Source organism: Protopterus annectens, chromosome 12.part0 (genome assembly GCF_019279795.1).
Source record: "Protopterus annectens isolate FY-2018-M chromosome 12.part0, PAN1.0, whole genome shotgun sequence".
In the NCBI taxonomy this organism is placed as follows: Eukaryota; Metazoa; Chordata; order Ceratodontiformes; family Protopteridae; genus Protopterus; species Protopterus annectens.
This window is the reverse complement of record NC_056746.1, coordinates 418,692,681-418,715,454: the sequence shown is the minus strand read 5'-3', so window position 1 is coordinate 418,715,454 and position 22,774 is coordinate 418,692,681. Positions and strand designations below refer to the sequence as shown.

General features: G+C 43.1%; 1 protein-coding gene across 1 annotated transcript in view; it reads right to left on the bottom strand.

Annotated features, from left to right (window-relative positions):
* Positions 1 to 22,774, bottom strand: part of UNKL (unk like zinc finger) — a 2,026,838-nt gene that overhangs the window by 1,894,430 nt on the left and 109,634 nt on the right. Inside the window, exon 3 of the mRNA XM_044089534.1 lies at positions 18,741 to 18,917. Within this exon, the coding sequence (XP_043945469.1) occupies positions 18,741 to 18,917 (177 nt within the window). The remainder of the gene's footprint in view (positions 1 to 18,740; positions 18,918 to 22,774) is intronic.

Here is a 22,774-nt window from a genome sequence, read left to right as displayed (position 1 = left end):
TTCTAAAGGAAGAGACTTTTAGGAAGAGATTTAGAAAAGACAAGTCCAAGACTGGCCTCCATGGTCCATCCTTTTTCGATACCAGGAAACGTCTTGAATAGAAACCTTTTCCTTCTTGTCCTGAGGGGAAAAGGTCTATTGTTCCATGAGCCAGTAGATCCTGTGTAATGTGAGCGATTAACGTGTAGTTCATTTTTTGGGGGAAAAGGGATTCCCCGTGGTGTTGGCTTTTTTTTCCAAGACCGAAAATATCCCCTTTCTACTACTGCCAGGACACAGCAGTCTGAGAGGATAGTTCTCCAGAGGGGCAGGCAGTGTGGTAGACGAGCTGACAGGGTGAGTTGGGCAAGGCAATCACGCATTGTTGGTACCATTTCTGTCCTGAAAGGGCTGTCTGTGGGTAGACTGAGAAGGAGTGGGCCTGGACCTTTCCTATGCCTGGATGAAGGAGTAGCAGCAGTGAAAGGGGTTCTGCAGACATAGGTATTCTTAGCTGGAAAATTTCTGTAATATTTTGGAATAGGAGACACTAGGAGGCGCTTAATGTCTTGTAACTCCTTACTCTTCTCCTGAAGGTTCTTAAACAGTTCAGAACACCATTTGCCAAACAGGAGGTTGTTATCTAGTGGAACATCCAGAATTTTAGAATTAAAATATTCAGGCAATGGTTGTAGCCGGAGCCATGAATATCTCTGAAGCATAGATGAAGATCTCTCAGATGCCTCTGCTGCATCATAACTGCATCTAATGGAGTGTCTGGCTACTTGGGATGCCAGAGTCAGCTCTGATGCTGCTTCTGTCTTGATGGGAGAGTCAGGCAGGGAGGATAGAAGTGTAGATGCTTGGGATACCAAGTCCAGGGCATACTTAATCATATGGGTTTGGTAATTAATGGTTCTGAAGGCTAGGGTTGAAGAGGTATAAACCTTCTCACCCAGCCTGTCCATGTCCTTGCTTTCCTTGTCAGTAGGTAGAAGAGACGAAGATGGGATCAGTCTTGACTGCTTGTCAGGGACCACAGCTATGACTGCTGGGTCCGCCAAGGGGGGTTTCACCTGAAATTTGTAGTCATCAAGCACCTTTATAGAAACAATCTGGTCTCTTAGCAGAAGGTGGTTGAGAGTCTGGATTTTTCCAGGTATAGATTAAGAGCGGCCAGATGGCTTCCAAGCATTTTTGGGACAAAGGATTAGCAAATGGCACAGTCTGTACGGTCATGGTCCCAGTCTAAACACAATATGCAACGGTCATGGGTGTCCTTATGCGGAATTTGAGGTCCGCATCAGCATTTAACCTTCTTGGCGGACACCAGCCAAAAACAAAACAGCTAACCAAGCTCAAGCAATAATAAAATGAAGAATTCCCCAATGAGGTACTTAGCTTTAGACATCTTGATAGTAAAGGATCGATGCGATCAATCTGACATTTGATTGCGGCAGAAAAGTTCTGAGGTTTGTGCGTAAAGACGTCACATTTAAGGCCCCTGGTTTATGGCCCTTCATGTGATGTCCCACGCACAAACAGCAACTAGGCTTAAGCGTCTGTATAGGAGCAGACATTCAGGTCACCTGAGGCAGAGACTACCACAGTAAGAATACTGCAACATGGGATTAGGACGACATCAGATGGTATTAGTTTTATGAAGGCACAAATAAGCAACTGGTCTGGTATTCCACAGCAAGAACTTGTTAACTGAAAGAGCACAGAGCAAGAACTTGTTAACTGAAAGAGCACACTGTGTAGGTTCCAAATCTGTCAATGAGAAAGCAGCCAAGACCAGTATTAGTAAACATGCAAAAAGTTATCAGCAGAGAGTTTTGATCCTGAGAAAATACCTGGCCCTTTTGCCAGAGTTATTTATTTATTGCATTTGTTTACCAGGAAGGTCCACTGTGCCTAGGTGAGCCCATTTTCAGTGGAGGCAAATGGAGAAAAGCTCCACATAAAATTAACAAATACATACAAGACAAAGCACAGACATAGTATGAGCACAACAGTACATATTTTCATGTATAAATACACATCTATATTGTGTAATGTTATTAACAGCGTTCATGGACTTTATGCAAATAAAAAAATAAAAAAAAAATTAACTTAAGAGATTTGTAGGCATGAGCTGTAGATATTTATGAAGGCAGAGCAAGAGCTCATATAGTTAGTTATGAAGTGAGAGAATGATAAAATGTGCAAATGTAAAAATGGAATAAAGTATGGGTTATAGCAAAAGGGGTTAGGTTTTAAGAGAGAGAGAGAGAGAGTTATTTGGCACATGTGCAAGCCAAACACCAGTATGGGTTATAGTAGAACTTCGGTTTTAGAGTGTTACTTTGGCACATGTGCATAGCCAGAGAGAGAGAGATGCTGAAGACAGCAGACTGTTTGTGGAAAATGATTATTCACTGTACACCAGGCAGAAGAGAAATACATTTATTCCAACAATCAGGGAATATCTAGAGTCGGAGGATGTGAGTGAGATTCAAGCTGCACTATCCAGCTGTCTTCAGAATATATTTAATGGAAGATCAAAGTAAGTTATTGATGCAGAACAGGCTAAGGTGGAAATGCAAGTGTCTGTCCAAAAAGTGAGCCATCAAGTAGAATGGGACTCTGCCTCTCATTCTTCTGATATGGCAGAGGGAAATACCTGACTAGTGAAAACTCTTCCATTGTTTCAAAGGAAAATGCCTGAGAGACATTTTTAGTACCTTGAAATTAGACCAGAATATGGAGTTGGGAGACTGAGATGAACATGAAGACCAGCAACACAGCAATGAATGTATACATGTGAGACTGCAAAGCATCAATTGCATTTGTGAAAAATAGCTGTACAAGAAAAAGTGGACAGAGTGACTTTGTTAAACATGTGGGGAAATGCAAAGCATTTACCTCAGTGTCACAAATGTTTTAGAAAGACACCAAGTGAAGGGGAAGAAGGTAAAGATAAAGTAAAACAATTTCTGTTCTTAACATTATTTATATGAAACTTTTCATTATATACAATGCATGTTTTATAGTAAAGCATAGGCGAATGCCTGGATTAAGTATCTTGGCTTAATCTAGTAAGTGGAAACAAGTAAATAAGAGAACAATGAAAATAATGAAAAGTTCTCCTTTAGCAAAAAATGTCAGCTTGTCTTTAGAAGCCTACAGCTGAGGACTATATTTTTTACCTTATGTTTCCATGGAGAGAAACTGATTATAGGGCACTGCTTCTTCAAGGCTAAAAAATAGAAGTTATGTTCTTACCATAACGTTCCATGTTAGTTGTCTTCTTCTCGCCTTCTTCTTGCTGGATGGGTTCGGAGCCGACCTCGGCTCCGACTCGGCCACTCTAAAGCTCGAGAGTTGGATCCACCGGCTCGAGGCTCCCCTTATATCCCACAATGCTAGGCGAGCGTTACCTCAGATCTCGTTTGTAAGCTAACCCAGCTTATATCAATAACAGTATAACTGTAAAAGGAATCCACCTCTAACAGCAGGAAGAAAAGGGGTGACCTACATCCTGAGAAAGAAAATATGCACAATAGCATATGACTAAGAAAGAGGTGGTAGAAAGAGAGGTCACGATCACAACTCCTCTAGGTCTGTCCAGGCCAGGCGAAGGAGGGTTGGACGCAAGAAGAAGGCGAGAAGAAGACAACTAACATGGAACGTTATGGTAAGAACATAACTTCTATATGTTAAGTTGTCTATCTCGCCTTCATTCTTGCTGGATGGGACCGCGTCCCTAGCACCTTGTCCCGGGTGGCCTAACGGAACAGACTCCTGAGAACAGTGGAACCAAAATTAGCTCTATGCCTAGAAGCTAAATCCAACTTATAATGGGAAATAAAAGTGTGAGGAGTAGCCCAAGTAGCCGCTGCACAAATGGTGTCAATAGGCAGTCTGTCTTGGAAGGCTAAAGAAGTAGCCAAAGCTCTGGTGGAATGGGCTTTAGGTTTATTAGGCAGTTTTTGGTGTCTAATCTCATAAACAAGGGTAATCAGAGATGTTAGCCATCTGGATAATGATACCTTTGAAACTGGAAGTCCTTTTCTGCTTTCGGCATAGGAGACAAACAGCTGATCAGATTTTCTGAATTGTTTCGTCCTGTCCAAGTAGTACCTTAATTGACGATGAACATCCAGGCAGTGTAATTTTTGTTCAGACCTATTTGAATACTCTGGGAAAAAGACAGGGAGGTCAATGCTTTGGTTTAGATTTGATGCTGAAACCACCTTGGGCAAAAAGGACGGGTTAGTTCGTAAGGAAACTCTGTCCTTATGGAACAAAAGATAAGGAGAACGACAACTGAGTGCTTGAAGTTCTGAAATTCTTCTAGCTGATGTGATAGCCACCAGAAAGAGAGTTTTCCATGATAATAATTTCAAGGAACATGAAGCTGCAGGTTCGAAGGGGAAAGAATCAAGGAAGCAAGAACTAAATTTAGGTCCCAAGGAGAAGGAGGATTTCTTATAGGAGGTCTGAGAAGAAAAACTCCTTTCAAAAAGGCTTTGCAAAGTTTGTGGGACATTAGGGCAGATTCAGAAATGCCCACATGAAAATTAGAAATAGCTGCCAATTGAACCTTAAGAGTAGATGGAGATGAACCTGCATGGAAGAGTTCAGCTAGAAAATCAAGGACTAGTTGGATGGAAGCGGTGAAAGGATCTATGTCCTTTCCTTGTGCCCAATATGAGAAGCGTTTCCACTTACTCAAATAAATCTTTCGAGTGGAAGATTTATGGGAAGCTATCAATATATCTCTAACCGAGTGAGATAATTGAGGAAGCCTGGCTACGGTCGGAACTGGAGGAACCAAGCAGAGAGGTTCAGAGAGGGGAGGGAGCGATGAAACTGACCCGACTGGTGGATCAAAAGATCTGGAACTAGGTCCAGATGCCACGGTGGCTCGAAGAGAAAACGATGTAGAAAGGGGAACCATACTTGTCGAGGCCAGTAAGGAGCAATGAGGATCAATGAGGCCTTCTGAGCGATAGCTTTCTGTATTACTTGAGAGATCAGGGGGAAAGGAGGAAATGCATACAGAAGTCCCCCCGGCCAAACTTGGACTAGAGCGTCTCTGCTGCGTTGGCCTGTTAAAGGAATAGAGTGAAGTATTCTCTGCACTTGCTGTTTTGGGGAGTAGCAAAAAGATCGCAGCAAGGCTGACCCCACTTGAGAAAAATCTCTCTCACTACAGAGTCTTTCAGAGACCACTCGTGAGGCATGAGTATAGCTCTGCTCAATTTGTCCGCAATGTAATTGGACTTCCCGGGGATGTGCGTTGCTATCAGAAAACGCTGAGAAGAAATCGCCCATTGCCACAGTCTGAGTGCTTCTCGACACATGGGGTATGATCTGGTTCCGCCTTGTTTGTTGATGTACCACACTACAGACATATTGTCTGTCTGGATTGCAATCGTTCCCAAGGGAAGAGAGTCTTGAAGGGCTTGCAACGCTAAAAGCACTGCTCTCATCTCCAGAACATTTATGTGCAAGTGGCATTCGTTTGGCTGCCATGTGCCCTGGACTGTCCTGCCCTGATAATGCCCCCCCCACCCGATCAGGGAGGCATCCGTTGTCAGAGTAGCAACCGGAGGAGGTGGAACAAATGGCCTTCCCGACAGGAGCTGGGGGGAAGACATCCACCACAGGAGATGCTTTTTGCACGCTTGCGTGATCATAAGGGTGTGAGACATTGGGAGTTCCTGGTATGACCATTGAGAAAAAAGCATCCACTGAAGGATCCGCATGTGGTATCTGGCCAATGGGAGGAGAGGTATGGCCGCTGCCATGATTCCCAACACCTTTAGAACTAACCTGGCTTTGGCTCTGTTGTTGTTGAGAAGAAGTGACACCAATTTGTGAATGTCTGATATCCTTTGGTTCGTTAGCGTTGCAGACATGTTTATAGTATCTAAATTTGCGCCTATGTAGGTAATAGTACGACAAGGCGACAAAACAGACTTTTCGCAATTTATTGAAATACCCAGTTTTTGACAAACGCGAAAAGTATAATCTCTGGCCATCAGAAGGAGATGCTTGGTGGGAGCTGTGAGAAGCCAGTCGTCCAAATATGGAAACACCTGGAATCCTTGTCGTCTCAGGTGAGAAGCTACCACTGCCATGCATTTGGTAAACACCGGGGGGCAGTGGTGAGACCAAAGGGCAGGGCCCTGAATTGAAAATGACTGGTTCCCAGCCTGAAGCGGAGGAATCTTCTGGAGCGTCTGTTCATTTTTATGTGATAGTACGCATCCTGAAGGTCTATAGAGCACATCCAGTTTCCTTTCCCCAATAGGGGAAGAATGGATTGCAGCGTGACCATCCGAAATCTTGTTTTCTTGACTGATCTGTTCAAGATACTGAGATCCAAAATTGGTCTCCAGTCCCTGTTTTCTTTGGAACCAAAAAGAACCTTGAGTAGATTCCGGATCCTTGTTGGTTTGCTGACACTGGCTGAATTGCTCTTTTTGCAAGCAGTTTTGAAATTTCCAAAGCTGCTATATCCCTTTGAGCGGTGGAACATCTGGAAGGGATCTTTTTGACTGATTTGGAAAATGAAGAAAGGGGATAGAATAGCCTTCGGAAATGATGGACTGTACCCATTTGTCTTGAGTCAGGGATAGCCAGGCTTCTGGGTACAGTGACAATCTTCCCCCGACTGCCTCCGAAGATGGGCAGCCGGGCAACACCTCAGGGATGCTGAAAGGGCTTGTCAGGAAAGGCTTCCCGATTGCCCTGGTTCTGCGGACCCCCCCTGCCCCTAGGGCGACGTCTACCATTGTTATTCCCACCTCTGCCTCTGGTAGGAAAACGACTCTGTGCGTCAGGCGAAGTCCCTTGAGCTTGTTTACGAACCACATCATCCCACCCTTCTGGCCTTTGGGGTAAGGCCTAGAAGGAGCCGAAAAAGACTCCGACGGCAGAAAGGGTCTTGCCATCAGTCTCGCACCTAGTCAGGGTTTCTTTCACTTGAGGACCAAAAGAGATGATCCATCAAAAGGGAGTTCGTGAAAGACGTCTTGAAAGGTTCCGCAAAGTTGCATAGCCGCATCCAGGCGTGCCTACGTAAGGCTACCCCTGTCCCTGCGGCTCTGCTCGCTCCATCGGCCGCATAAGAGAGGAGGCGCATGGAGGAGTTGGAAATGGAATTAAGGATAGCCAGCTGCGTGTTCATTTTCTCTTGGAAACCCGCAGCTGTAGGGTCCTTCAACATTTCACTCGCTTCCTTGACCAAGTCCCTTTGAAGACGAGTGAAATGGCACAGGTAATTCAGCGAACGCATGGTAAATGTCGCTGAGGAGAACATCCGCTTCCCGTACCTATCCATGGACCTAGATTCCTTGTTAGGTGGATGGACAGGCACTGAAGGATCAGCCAGTTCCTTCTTTGTGGCAGCAGCTACCACCATAGCATCCACAGAAACTCCTTTTGATAAAAATTGCTTGTCTGATGGAGCTGTGATGAATTTGGAGGGTCTCCTGGGAGTGGGGTCCACTGAATCAGGAGCCGTCCATGCCTTCTTAGCTACCACCTGCATGAGGGGGTCAAGGGGCACACCCAGGAGGTGGAAGGACGAGAGCCAAACGCCTCAAGATACACAGATTCGTCCTCCGAAGGGTTGAGGGCTGGCCAATTTCCCCTCTGTTTAAGGATCTCCAGAATGTCTGCAAATGAGACATCTTCAGAAGGGGAACGGGGGGAACCCTCGGAATCATCCAGATCTGTGTCCGACGTGATAGACTCAGGTGAGTCAATGTGCTTCCTCTTGCACTTCCTCTTCCGAGGGGGCTCTTCTGCCAAATCAGGAGAGGCCTCGGAAGAGGATGAAATCCCAAAGGGGCTCCTGAGGAGCTGGCTCTCTGCGGTCCGGGATGAGGGAGTGAGTCGACTTACCCTGAGGCAGCATAGAGGAGAGGGCTGACGGAGACGACTGTGGAGTAGAGCCAAACTATAACACACTCCGCATGACCTCGAATGCCCCCTGTCAGGCAGAGCCAGAGGTCCCCGCCCGAGGAGCTAAGGACCCCCTCGGCACCGACAGTGATGGCTCCGAGGCCGATGTCGGAGCCGAACTCACCAGCGCCAAGCACCGAGAGGGAGAGGGGTCGGACAAGGGTCCGATGCCACTCACCCCCTCGGAGCCGATGAGGGAAGCTCGGCGCCGAGATTCTTCAAAAGAAGAAATCGGAGCCGACGACGGCGCCGAAGACAATTGTCTCGGCTCCGAAGCGACCACAGTCTCGGTTCCGACACGACCCGGCTCCGAACTCAAAAGAGTCGAAGGAGGAAAGAGTTGATGGACCGGGGCAGGCACCGACTGATGAGTCGGGCTCTGAAGCATCTGGGCTAGTGCCTCGGACTTAAGTAGTCGACTCACCACCCTCTGAAGGTCATGATCGGAAAGCCTCGATGACCTAGAGGAATGAGACCTTTGGCTCCGTTCAGACAGCAGGGGAGATCCTGGAGCCGAATGAACGGAGCCAAGAGAAGGTGACCTAGACCTCTTTCTGGTTGTCGGTTCCGACGACCTTGTCGGAGCCGACACGGGTACCTCGATAACCTCGGCCCCGGCCGGAGCCGAGGAAGCCACAGAAACTGTGGGCTGAGTCTTATCGGCTCCAGCCGGAGCCGATAAAGGCAAAGGTTGAACAACCTGAGGTCTCGGCTCAGAAGCCGGAGCCGAAGACCTCGATGCCTTAGAGGGCTTCCCTGTTGAAACTGACAGGGAATCCTCTGGCTTTAACAAGCCTCTGAGAATCAGCTTGTTTTTTCTCTCCTGCAGGACCCTGGGGCTGAAGCCATGGCACACAGCACAGGAATCCTGCAGGTGCAAAGGCCCTAGACAATAGACACAAGAAGTGTGAGCGTCTGTCAGAGACATTTTCTGACAGCACGCATCACACTTCTTGAATCCAGAGACCTTTGCTTCCTTTGACATTTCAGTAACTGACAGGTGTACACTAACACACACCCAAACACACAGTTATACCCTGTCAGAAAAAATTATTTATACTAAAATAATTTAGTAAAATACTAATAATTAAGCACAAAAAAGTTAAAGTAAAACTACACAAACACACCCTAGGAAAGGGAAGGCCAAAGGCCCAAGGGAAGAACCAACGGTTCTTTTAACAAGAAAACGGGGAAAAATTAGGGTCGGGGATAAAGATATATATCCTACACTAATTTAGGAAGAATTAAGGTTAAAAGGGGAAAAAAAGAGTAACTTTTTGAATAAAAAGCTAACACTCACCAGGAACCGGTAGAAGCAACCAACCTCGAAGCTGTAGCGGCAAACGAGATCTGAGGTAACGCTCGCCTAGCATTGTGGGATATAAGGGGAGCCTCGAGCCGGTGGAACCAACTCTCGAGCTTTAGAGTGGCCGAGTCGGAGCCGAGGTCGGCTCCGAACCCATCCAGCAAGAATGAAGGCGAGATAGACAACTTAACATCTAATATTTTTCAAAAGCATACACGCTGTTTTCCACTCCAAGCAGTACAACTAGAAGCATATACAATAAAGTGTCTTAGCATAGATAACCTATGGCCTGTGTCAGCAGCAGTCAATTTGGAACAAGTGTTTCTACTATTTGAATATGTACATAGTTTTGTGTGTTTGTATTAAAGTTAATAGGTTATGGGCTGTTTTTGGGAAGTGTTTGACAAATTTCATTAAAAAGTCTTGTAAAATGTAACATAGGTTCCAGTGTCGAAAAGAAAAAAATGTACAAAGGATTAACCTACCAAATATTAGTGGGTACATGCATCACAAAAGCTGGAAATAGACATTTAAAAAGATGCCATTTATAATAACTGGGAATAATTACTTCTCATCATAATGGCAACACTTTCCATATTACATTGGAAGTATATTTAATTATGTTAAGAAATGCAACTTGCAAATAGCAATGCCACAGGAGACACATTTGGAAAGAAATGAGCGTGTAGATTTGAAAAAGAAAGGATTTCGGTATGAATGTTCAAAAGAATATCATGGAAAAGGAAAAGATGAGTTCTTCTATTAAAATACTACAGGAGCTCCAATAGTGATAGAAGAGGTGAAAGAGAAAAATGGCAGATTTGTGGTAGTAAGGGGCTACTGGCAAGGGATGAGGATTCAGCTGGCATGTATTTATACTCCACCTAAAACTGCTATTATGCAGCTTAATTTTTGGTAGAAATGTTCACCTTTCAGCAGGGAACATTACTTGCAGATGGGACTGGAATTTGATTTGCAACAATGAGGATATATCTGGGAGGGGGCTGGAAGGAAAAAAGATGTCTGAAGAGATTTATTAAAATATTTGATGGAAGACGTGAATTCAGTAGTAGGAACTCAGAAAACTGACATATTAACCAAGGAACATGTGCATTTAATTGAGAACTTCGAGACACATCCAATAACTCTTCTCCAATAATTACCAAGACAAAAATGTAAAGTAATGAAGTAATGATGAGACCCTGACACTTCACCTTCTACCTGTTAAAAACGAGAGGAATTTAAGGAATGGGTAGTGGAAATAAGTTATTAGGAAAGTAAGATAAAATAAACGTAGAGTTTAAATAATGGGTAGAAACAAAAGAGATATGATTAAGTAGTAACAGGAATTATTCAGAAAGCCTGAAAAGGTTATTTAATGCATTACAGACCAAGAAGAAGAGGCACAACCACAGAGTGCTAATGAGAAAATAAGGGATTAACTGGATAATAGGTATGAGTTTAGAAAGATTGCTGTTAATCAAATGTTTTTTGATAAGGACTCCAGAGAAAACTTTTGGCAAAATGACTTGGGCAACAGAAAGTAGGAAAGTTTGTTGCCAGACTTGAAGAACCCTACAACAAGAAAAGCATCCACAGACCCTGCAAAGGTGTTAAGAGATTTCAGAAAAGTTATGAAAATTTGTATAAAGCAGTGATGGAGGGAAATCAAGAAAGAGCAGAAATGGAAATAATTCATGGAAGACGAGTTTGCAAAGGTTACAGGTAGATGAAGTTCAACAATTTACAGTTAGGACAGAATGATAGGAGATAAAAATGGTGATGTACAAATCTGCAAAAAATTTTCCAGGAATAGATGCTACTCCAGTGGAAGTGTGGAAGCTAGGAGGGAAGAACGTAAAAAATCTGGAAGGTTTTGTTTAAAAGTATTTTAAAAGAAGGGGAATTACAGCATTCAAGAGGACAGTTGTGGTGGCTGTAATACCTAAAGACAATAAAGACCTTCAGACCCACCTTCATATGGGCCCATTTCAATATTAAACCATGATTATAGAGCATTTATGTCTACAATGACTAAAAAAAAAATGGCAAGGGTGTTACCAAAACGGATAGATATGGATCAAAGTTTTTTTTGTGGAATGGAGGCAAACATAGGAAAACATTAACAGAACACGGATGATCCAGATAAAAAAACATTGCTGCCGTTAGTGGGTCTTTATGCAGACAAAGCATTTGACAGAGTAAGACGAGATTTTATGAGCAGAGCAATGGAAGCATTTACATTTCCTGATACAATACTGTTAATAAGGAGGATATATGAGGTATCAAAGTAGCAGGGTTCTTGTCTGACCAGCTGAGTCTGAAGGCAGGAACAAGGCAGAGGTGTCCTCTTTCCCCTTTGCTATTTCTGTTAAATTTAGAACTGGCAAAATAAATAAGGACTCAAAACTTCAAGGATATAATTGGTATGTATTCAAGAAAGCTTGACTTTATTTGCAGATATCTTGTGCCTGATAAAACCAGAAAAGGACATCTCAGTGTTGTGGAATATTCTAAGACATTTCTGTGTTTTTTTTCCAGACATAAAATTAAAGATAAAACAAAGGTTATAGCTGTAAACTATGTACCCATTGCTTCAGTAATAACCTACTTATGGGGACATGACAACATTAAGTATTTAGTAGTAAGGGTTAAAAAGGAAGCTGTTATGGCTGCTAAGAATATGTGGGAAGAGACTAAACAAAAGAGGACACAAACTGAGAAAAGGGAAGCTCTTGCTTACACATACCAAGATGTCCAAAAATATATGTTTTTAGTTCCTTTAGTTTTATACACAGTCAGGCATATTTTTAATCAACCACAGGAGGAGTTGTGGATAGTAATTAATATTGAGTTAAAGGGTTTTATCTGGGAAGGGAAAAGGGTAAGAGTCAAGTGAACAAGTGAGTTTAAGATGACCCGATTTGAAGCAATATTTTACAGCTACACGGTTAACATTCTTATGAACAACACAAGCAGAAAGCTACAATTCAAAGTGGAAAGTGATGATGCTGAAGACGGAAAATTCAAGAAACAAGGAATGAGTGGAATTTTGGATCCAGATCCTTGCGGTCAGTAACAGTCACATCAGGATATTATACTCAAAGTAGCAGAAAATATACAAAGAACTAAGCCAACACAGGAATGGAGAAAGGACATTCTGCAGACAGGGATGACTTTAATTAGAGATACATAGAAGAGGGGGCTCCAATTTATTGAAGGAGGCTGTAAAAGGAACCAAGGTGTTGGGAACAAATAATGAGATGAAAAGGTGATAAAACAGGAAGAGACCAAGACAACTGTTGGATCGCGATGATCTACAGATAGTCTTTCCTACCGCAGAAGGATATTGAAGTACAGGCAAAGCGAAAGTGATAGGGGGATCCTACGTGAAAGACCTGCAGTGGTTGAGTTTTTAGTTGACTCTAGAACAGAAGCTGCTGTTAAAAAATACATCATTAGTACAAAATATACAATACTGCACTACAACTATAGGAATTATTCACCGGAGGTCAAAAAAGACTGAGAAGAGATGTTAGCTAAGAAATTCACAAAGAAACAATGTGAGGACATATGTATGGCTCCCAAATAAGTATGGGAGATTTAGAATTTTGACTGGAAGTGTTTGCATAAGTACTTATACCCCAAGCAGACTCCAAAGAAGTTTTCTTCAAATAGATGACAAATGCTGGAGGTTTAATGGGGAAGAAAGAGGTACACAGAAGCACATGTTTCCACATTATAATGCATCCTAGATTATCCAAGTTCAACTAACTCTGGGCAAAACCGCAATCCAGATTGTAGCTCGCTGCAGACCCCCCCCCCCCACCACCATGCCCCAGGATTCCCACTCCTCTTTTCTTTATACACTGGATAATATTAAGATACAACCCAACACTCCAATGGGCGATTTCAACTACACTACCATTAACTAGGAAAACTACTCATGTACCAACTCTTTTGCTCAACATTTTCAGGAAATCATCAATTCTAACGCCCTAGATCGACTTATCCACACCCCCACCAAAGGCAGCAATATCCTAGACCTGGTCATCACAAACATGGGTGACCGGTGTTCCACACCAGAGGTCAGTTCCTCGTTGGTCAGATCCGACCACAAGCTAATCACCCTAGACATCCACATTGCGCTCCCACCCCCCATTAGGAAAACAACCGTAAAAAATTTCTCCAAAGCCAACTTCACGCTTAAGACAGAAGTGGCAAACTTCACGACACCCATGCAGATGGGCAATAGAGGTACGACTGCTAAATCCTACATGCACTTTATAAGCACTTACACGAGTGCATGAATTGTGCTATCCCCAACAGAACCAAGATGCTATCCTCCAAAAAATGGAAGCCAATCTGGTGGTGGTCTTCTACCATAAACAAACTCTACAAGAGAAGAAAGAAAGAAACTGTTGAAAAAAAAAGAGTAAAATCCCACGACTGGAGGAACTCCCTGGTCAGCCTCAGTAAGAAGCTGAGATCCCTCATAAAATCCTCCAAAGATAGTTATGAAAACAAAATTACGACCACTTCTAAAGACAACCACAAAGCATTCTATAGCTATGTCAAGAATCTCAATGGCAGCACTCCGATCTGCTCTGAGTTACAGCACAATGACACTAAATATACAGAACCAACTGATACTGCCAACATCCTGGCAGATAGGTTCAGTGCCAACTTTACCCCCCTCTCACCCCCTAAAGGGCCCATCTTTATACTGGAAGAATGCAAGGTTCCTGTAATCACAGCTGCACAGGTAAAAACCTCACTCTCCAAAGCCAAGAACACAGCATCCATGGGACCAGACAACATCCCAGGCTGCCTTCTACATGAACTATAGAATGAACTGGTACCCCACGTAAGTACCGTGTTCAATCATAGCCTCATCTCAGGCTTTTTTCCCATTGAATGGCGCACCGCAACAGTTATCCCACTCCACAAAGGGAGGGCCACAACAGACCCCAAGAACTACCGCCCCATTAGTCTAACGAGCCTGGTCTACAAGGCCATGGAACTCATAAACAAAGACACTGGAGATGTCCAAACTCTGGACCCCACACAGTTTGGGTTTGTAAAAGGCAGATCATGTCTCCTATACCTGACAGACTTCTTTGAAGTAGTCACCAAAGCCATAGATGAGGGTAAGGTGGCTCACACAGCCTATCTAGATCTCGGCCAAGGCATTCGACACCATCCCCCACTCCGGAATTATAGATAAACTCACTAAACTAGGTATAAATCCCTAATGTCACAAGATGGGTTGCCAACTGGCTTACTGACAGAACCCACACTGTGAAAGTAGCAGACTCCAAATCAGACTTCAGACCAGTGACAAGTGGAGTACCACAGGGTTCAGTCCTGGGTCCTCTCCTGTTTGGTATCTACTTCTCTGAAGTACAGGCTAACACATAAGGTCTTTGGCTAACTAAATTCGCAGTTGACTGCAAACTAGGAGCCATAATCGAAACTCCTAACGATGTGGACATCCTACAAAAGGGTCTCAATGAGACAGATGCCTGGTGTCAAAGCCATGGTCTCAAGCTCAATGCCAAAAAGTGCACTGTTATCTCCTTTGGTAATAACTTTGTATCCATGAACTACCACATAGGCGGTAGTCTACTTAACACCAAAAGTGTGATGAGAGACCTTGGGACACAGGTGGACAGTAGTCTCTCCTCTGATAATTACATCGCCACAGTGGTCAGGAAATCCTTCTACGTGGCACACCTCATCACAAAAGGTTTCTCATCCAGAAAAAAAGAGGTCATTGTTCTCCTCTACTCATCACTCATTAGACCCATTATAGAGTACAACGCCCCTTTTGGTATGTACCTCACAAGACATCTACAACAACTGGAAAGGCCGCAAAAATACCTCACAAAGAGAATTACTGGCCTCAAACAGATGCCTTACGAAGACAGTCTCAAAAAACTCCAGCTTTACTCCATCGCATATCGCCTACTCAGAGGCGATCTCTGCCTAACATACAAAGCTATGTCAAGCCCAGAGCTGCTGGACATGCTCCACTTAAAGAAATCCCAATCCCTCCGAGCTACACGCTCTAGGGACCTAAACCTTGTTACCACAATAAACAGAACATGCTGGAGGGATAGATGACTGTCCCAGAGACTTCCCATACTCTAGAATAGACTACCTATCTATATCAAACAGACCTCCTAATTAGCACTTTTCAAGAAAAATCTTGATGATTGGATGGGTAATAGGAAATTCACCCCGGGGATCACTTCTGTGGTTCTGCTGGACAGGGCACAGGAAAATAATTTTCTTGGGTGGCGAAAGCCAGGGTACCTTTTTGGCTAGGCTTGTATAGGCCCTAGGGCCAATAGCCTAGTACCTACCTATGAACCTATTATTAGCTGGTAGACTTTAAAAATTCCCTACGGAGTACTGTCAAGAATACTGGGTGCACAAAGAATACTGGGTGAACAAATAAGAGTAACTAAATAAAATTACCACAACCACTTTTTTGAGTTGTGATACAGGATCTGAATTGCCTAGACATAGTAAGGCATTGTTAAGGTTAATTATGGTCAATGCACACAAAAAAAAAAAACAAAAACACAGCTGCTTGAAAATGGAAATCAAAGTAAAAAACAACCATACTTATAGTAGTGACTACTGTAAAAGAGATAGGACATAAAGTAGGATCTTTAGAAAAAAGTAGGAGTAAATTACATATAAAAAATGGAAATTGTAGAAACAATAAATGCAGAAAATGTTACACCTCATTCCTCCTCTAAAACAAAATTATATAATGTTGGATTAATTATATTGTACACAACATTCATGGTGCATAATGTTGATAACTGTGAACTTGTTAATATGATTTGATTACTTTTATAAAAAATGTAAGTTTGCCTATCTCACAAAAAAAATAATTAATAAATTTTAAAAAATTAATCCATCAGAAGAGGTTAGAAAACATAGGAAGACAGACCAGAAAGGCAGTTTACAAAAGGAACACTGGAAGGACATCTGTATGGTTCTCAAGAAGCATGCAACAAAATCCAAGTGGTTTAGAATTTTTGCTTGGAATTGTCAGTATATGTATATGTATATGTATATGTATGTGTTTTTATGCCCCAAGCAGGCTACAGAGAAACTTTACTTGTGTAGAAAGCAAAAGCTGGATGTGAGATGGGAGAGAGAGAGAGATATAACCGGAAACGTGCTTCTTTGGGAATGTAATGAGTTGGCAAATTTTAGAAAAAAAAACGTACAGAGTACTTGATCAGAAATGTTGGAGGAACAAATGGCTTTAACCAAGGAAATGATTATACTTCGTTGGGACACAGGATGTGAAGTGCAAGTACACAGCAAGGCTTTACTAAATTTAATGCTACTGGCTGCTGAAAAAGGAATTACTAGAAAATGGAAATCAAAATGTAAATCATCATCTACAGCAGGAATTAAGCAGTTCATGCAATGCTACAGTGATTGATAAAAAAAAGAAAACTTATGTAATGCATAAAGCATAAAATGACAAATGTTAATATGGTTCAAGTTCTAATTTAATAGAGATGTTAAAAAAATTAAAAAAAAGCATGATAGAACTAATGCCTGGCGTTATTAACCCATGGTAATCTCCAATGACTTAACAGAAAAATCTAATTTTATTATGGACCACGGCAAAAAAAAGCAGAAATCACGGGCATATAGAGGATAGCGGCGAGTTTAAATATATCTGATGTTGGAGACTATACTCTAATTAAAACACACTTACCTGCACATATCAATTTTTTGCACCTTTTTTCTATTAAAAAAAGAAAATTATTTCTACATGCCTTTTCTCAATGCAAGAAACCAGAAAGGCATTCCAGTCATTTGCATCATTACCTTGCGCCATGTCTCAGATGAAGCTCTTGTAGCCTGTGAAGAGCAAGTGGGACAATGTAGCATATTCATTTTTTAAACTACAACTGCACGTTTTCAATCATTAACAATTACTGTAACAATCAGACCACCAGAAGAACAAACAGAGAAGTGTTCCCATTGCATTTGATCTTTAAAACTACTTGCCATTTGTACAGTTAAAAACCTGCTCACAGAATACAAAATCATACTCCACTTACAAAACATTTACACCACAGCCCAAAGAAGCAAGCATTACAAGAGCACACATGGTGTGATCTGTTCTGTAAATTCAAATGTCAGAAATATTCATAGCATGCTGTGAGAAAGATACATTTTACAACCTACAGCAAAACCAGACAAAGTTCAACCTGTAGAAGTGTCGCAGAGGAATAAAGCCTTGACGACAACCAGTTTGGACAGCTAAAGCACTTGGTGGCAGAGGTATAGACGAAAGAGGATGTGTGCCCATCCTGGTACAGAAAGACAAATATATGGCGGTTCCCATACCCACAAGACTCGCTGCATTTACCCTGATGAAATGGCCTCAGGTGAAAGTAGAGGCTCGCCACGATTAGGGGAGACAGTGTAAAAAAGACATGGGTACCAACACCCAAGCTAAATTACTTACAAAAATACACACGTATATATATATATATATATATATATAATCACACACACACACACACACAAGTATGTATACGTGTGTGTGTGTGTGTGTGTGTGTGTGTGTGTGTGTGTGTGTGTGTGTGTGTGTGTGTGTGTGTGTGTGTGTGTGTGTGTGTGTGTGTGTGTGTGTGTGTGCGCGCATTAAACAGCATGAACAGCTTATCTTCCTCTAGACCATTCTACCATCAACAAAACCATATGCAGGGAAGACTACATTGCATCCTTTTCTGAACCATCCCTATGGGTAAAAAAGGGCACGGATAAAACATTTCATACCAAGGAATTACAGTTTTCTTTTTGTCTTAAATTACTGGCAAGACAGCCGAATACTGCTGCAAAGGAAGTGAATCCTATACATAAACAAACTGAGTAAAAATAGCTCCAAAAGAGAGAAAAACATTAAAAAAGCGTATGTGGCGGGGGGGGGGGGGGCATCAAGCATTTCCATGTCCCCTTACAAAAGGAAGCTATCTCCACCACACAACTACAAACAAGCAAACAACTAAATTGACTGCACTCCTTCTCTCCTTCTCTTCAGGAAGTATGCTGCATGATTATAACCAAAGTTTTACCATGGATAAAACAGAAAAAAAATGTAAACAAAGCCAGAAGAAAAAACTCTCTGCTCCCTCACACCTGTTCCCTTCAAGCCAACCTAAAGAGCCAAAGACACCCAAAATAAAAATGTGGAACAATTCACAGTAACAGAGTTCGGAAACTCAAGTAGTCATCAAAAACACCCCATTACAGGAGGGACGTGGGAAAACATTTTGGCAACACAGCTATTCTCAAAAGTCTTTCATCTGTCTTACCATTTTCTCCATTACTATCCCTGACTAAGAGTACAAGTTTCATGAAAGTATGCAAATTTAACAACCACTTGCATAAACTAAGCAAACAACTTTCATTAAATTTACCAACAAGCATAAAAAAGGCAATTTACCTTATATCGTAAACAGGTGGTCTGAGGTCATGAGGACCATGAGCAAAGGCACAATGAGGTCCATTCTTTACGCAATGTCCACGAGCATCTGTTTCATGAATACAGGTACCTGTTTTATAATACCGCAAGTGGTACTTCCTTTCAGTATCTCCTGTTGTCCGGTGTAAATATGGACAGCTGTAAAGGAAAGCACTAATATAAAGCACAGTTGTGTACACTTACCATAAATGTAGATGTTAGAGTGTATTCATTGTTGCAGGCATCGCATTTGGGTTATCTGCCTGCAGGTAGCCCTCAGCTGGCCTGAATACCAGAGTCTTGAATTCCTGCGTTGGATGCTGTCTCCTCTTCCATGACATCAGGTCGTCAGGGGTATAAAACATGCAGCCGATGACATTACATCAGTTTTTTCTTGCACCAGATGTCAGGTGCCCCCAACAATGGGTAGAAATTATGTTATGGTACAACTCCATCAAAAAGCAAATACACCAGAAAAACTTAAATACACCAAACAAGAAGGAAAGGTAGAGCCAAGAGAAGTCAGGGGGCTGGAGGGAGGGTAACCAGGACTGCAAACAGTGAATACACTCTAACATCTACATTTATGGTAAGTGAACACAACTGTACTATGTTCTTAGTGTTTCACTGTTACAGTCATCACATTTGGGTTGATTCCCAAAGGAGGTGTGGGAGAGACACAATATACAAGGTTTGATTCTCACAAGGGGTAATTGGCTAGGCTTAAAATGGCCCCCAAAGGCAGGTAGCCTACTACTAATCTATGACTCTGATTCTAAGGAAGGGAGGAGGAAGTTAGAGAGCATTAGGGCCAGCTATTAAGCCCTGCAAGACTGCAGTGGCAAAACCAGAGCTGGATTTAGAAAAAAATAGGCATGTGGTAATGCTTGGTGAAGGTATGTACAGAGCTCCAGGTAGCAGCTTATAGGATTGTCCCTGGTAGGGACTCCCCTGAGAAAGGCTGTAGAGGTAGCTGCAGCCCTGGTGGAATGTGATCTTAGCCCCTGTGGGGTAGGTTTTCCATAGTGCTTGTAGCATAAATTAATGCAATGGGCTATCCATTTAGAAATGGTTTGCTTTGAAATGGCCTTCCCCTCTGCCCCTGCAGCAAAGCCAACTAGCAGCTGTTCAGATTTTCTGAAAGGATTAGTCCTGCCAAATAAAATTTAAGTTGTCTGTGCACGTCCAGAGAGTGCAGTATTCATTCTCCTTTATTTTGTGGATTAGAGAAAAAAGTAGGCAAATGAATGGACTGACAGAGCCACACTAGACACCACCTTGGGCATAAAGGAAGGATTGGTCCTGAGGGAAACCCTGTCTGCATGGAAGATAATGAAGGGCTCCACTGTCATAAGGGCATGTAATTCAGACACTTCTTGCTGAAGTGATGGCTAGAAGGAAGGCTGTTTTGCAACTTTGCAGTTACAGCTGGCTCAAAGGGAGGGAAAGTGAGCTTTTCCAATACAAAGTTAAGGTTCCAGGCTGGAGTAGGGGCTCTCCTGGGGGGTCTTAAATGTTTGGCCCCTTTAAGGAATTGCTTTAGCGTGGGGTGAGAGAAGAGAGGTGGCTCAGTATTATAATGTGGTGAAATGGCAGAGGCATGAATTTTAATTGACGAGAAGGATAGGCCCTTGTGGAGCATTTCTGTTAAGTACTGAAGAATATGAGGTAAGCTGGGCACCATTGTGCCCATCCCGAGTCTGGCTCCAGGAACAGTATATTTTCCACTTTTCAGCATAGGATTTTCTAGTACTAGGCCTCCTTGCCTCCAGAATGACATCTAGCACCTGCTTACTGAGGGATGCTATTGGGGTGCTCAAGGAATTAGCCAAGCTGCAAGGTTCAAGGTTTGAAGCTGAGGGTGCAGAACCTGGCCTGCCTGCTGAGACAACAGGAAAGGGGTCTGAGGCAGGTGCCATGGTTCCAGCAGTGTCATATTGCGCATGAGGGGTTACTAGTGCTGACGTGGCCAGTCTGATGCAATCAGTATTGTCCTTAGCTTGCCCCGTTTTGAGCTTTTGCAGAAAATTCGAGAGGACAGGCTGAGGGGGAAAGGCATAAACTGAGGGGCTTTCCCAGGTAAAGAACAGGGCATCCACTTTTCAAGCTTGACTGTGGAAGGTCCTTGTGCAGAATTTGTCCAATTGGTAGTTCTGAAGGGAGGCAAACAGGTCTACCTCTGGAGTCCCCCATTTGTTCCTCAAGAGTTTGAATATTTTTGGCTCCAGTTTCCATTCTTGTGGGTCCATGAGATTTCTGTTTAGGTCATCTGCCAGTGAATTTAGCTTGCCTGGCAGGAACTGAGCTTGTAGGTGCACTTGGTAGCTCAAGGATTTGTTCCACAAAGCCATGGTTAGTCTGCAGAGAGGGTACGAGTGGGTTCCCCCCCAGCTTGTTTATGTACCACATAACTGTGATGCTGTCGGTCTTTACCAATAGTTGTCCAGGAAGAATGTGGTCTTTGAAGGCTGTCCGGGAATTCTGTACAGCTAACATTTCTTTTTGGTTGATATGCAGGTGCAGCTGTCTCAGGTTCCATTTGCCCTGAACGCATTGCCCTGCCAAGTGAGCCCCCCATGCATAGTCTGATGCGTCTGTTAGGGTTTGGGCGGCGAGGGGTAGAGTGAAAGGGAGCTCCTTGTTGTGGTAGCAGGCCTTTGCCCACCAAAGGAACTCTGTCTTTATACAAGTAATGACAGGAATCATTGATTCCAGGTCCTGAGAATGTTGACACCATAGACTTTTTGATACCATTGTAGTTTCCATTCTTGCATATGGAATTAGTAGAATGCAAGAGGCCATGAACCCCACGGCTTGCAGGATTTTCCTTGCAGATAGCTGAGTCTTTGTGGCCAACAGTTCGAAGTAGGCTGTCAAATAAACTTGTTTCTCTGGAGTGAGGAAAGCCATCTGGGAAGTTGTGTACAAGCTTGCTCCCAGGAATACAATCTGTTGGCAGGGTACTAGATGAGATTGCTTTTTGTTTATGGTGTACCCCAGTGAGGTTAGATGTTTCTTTACGTATGCCAGATGTTTTAATAGCAAGTCATGGCTTTCTGCCTGAATCAGACAATCGTCCAAGTATGGGTATATCTGAATATTTCTCTGCCAGCAAAATGCAATGGCTGGAGCTAGACACTTTGTGAATACCCTGGGTGCAGTAGATAAGCCAAAGGGAAGTGCAGAAAACTGATCGTGCATGGAGCCTGCCCTGAAACGTAGGTATTTCCTGCCAGATTCCCTTATTGGAAAGTGCACGTAAGCGTCCTTCAAGTCTAAGGTTGCCAACCAGGCATCTTTGCCTAACATAGGAAGCAGCTTTTGAAATGTTAGCATTTTGAATTCTGGGATTACCAGAAAGGTGCTTAGAATAGAGAGGTCCAGGATAGGACGTCAGGAGCTGTCTTTTCTGTGTACCAGGAAAACTCTTGAATAAAAACCTTGTCCCCTTTGTTCTGCTGGGACAGGTTAAATAGCCCTGATACTTAGAAGAGAGAACCTGCTGTTGGGCCTCTGCCCTCTGATTTGAGGGTAGGTCTGGCCAACCGTTTGGGGTTGGTAGGGTGTGGAAGTGGAATCTGTATCCTTGGGAAACTATATTCAAAACCCATTTGTCCTGGGTAACGAGTTCCCAGTTTTTTGCATGCAGGGCGAGCTTTCCTCCTAAGGGATCAGGCAGTTGAGCAAGGCTTGGCAGGGTTAAGGTCAGGTCATTGTGCCATTATTCCGTAGGGGGGTGGCTTACTACTCCCTGCTTTGGAAGTGGGAGCCCCCCACTGCTTAGGCCTGTGTGTAGTCTGAGACTGTAAACTAAGTGGTCTGCTGTTCCTGGGTTTGGACTGAGAAGGCCTGGAAGAGACTGGAAAGGACCAATTCTTTGAAGGCCAATGCCTACTAAATCTGGGAGGCTGTACTTGTAGGAAGTCTTTAACAGTTTGCATAGATTTAACTTTTTCCTGCATCCTTTTGAGGACTTCTTCTGCTTTGTTGCCAAACAGGCGGTCTTGGTTTAAGGG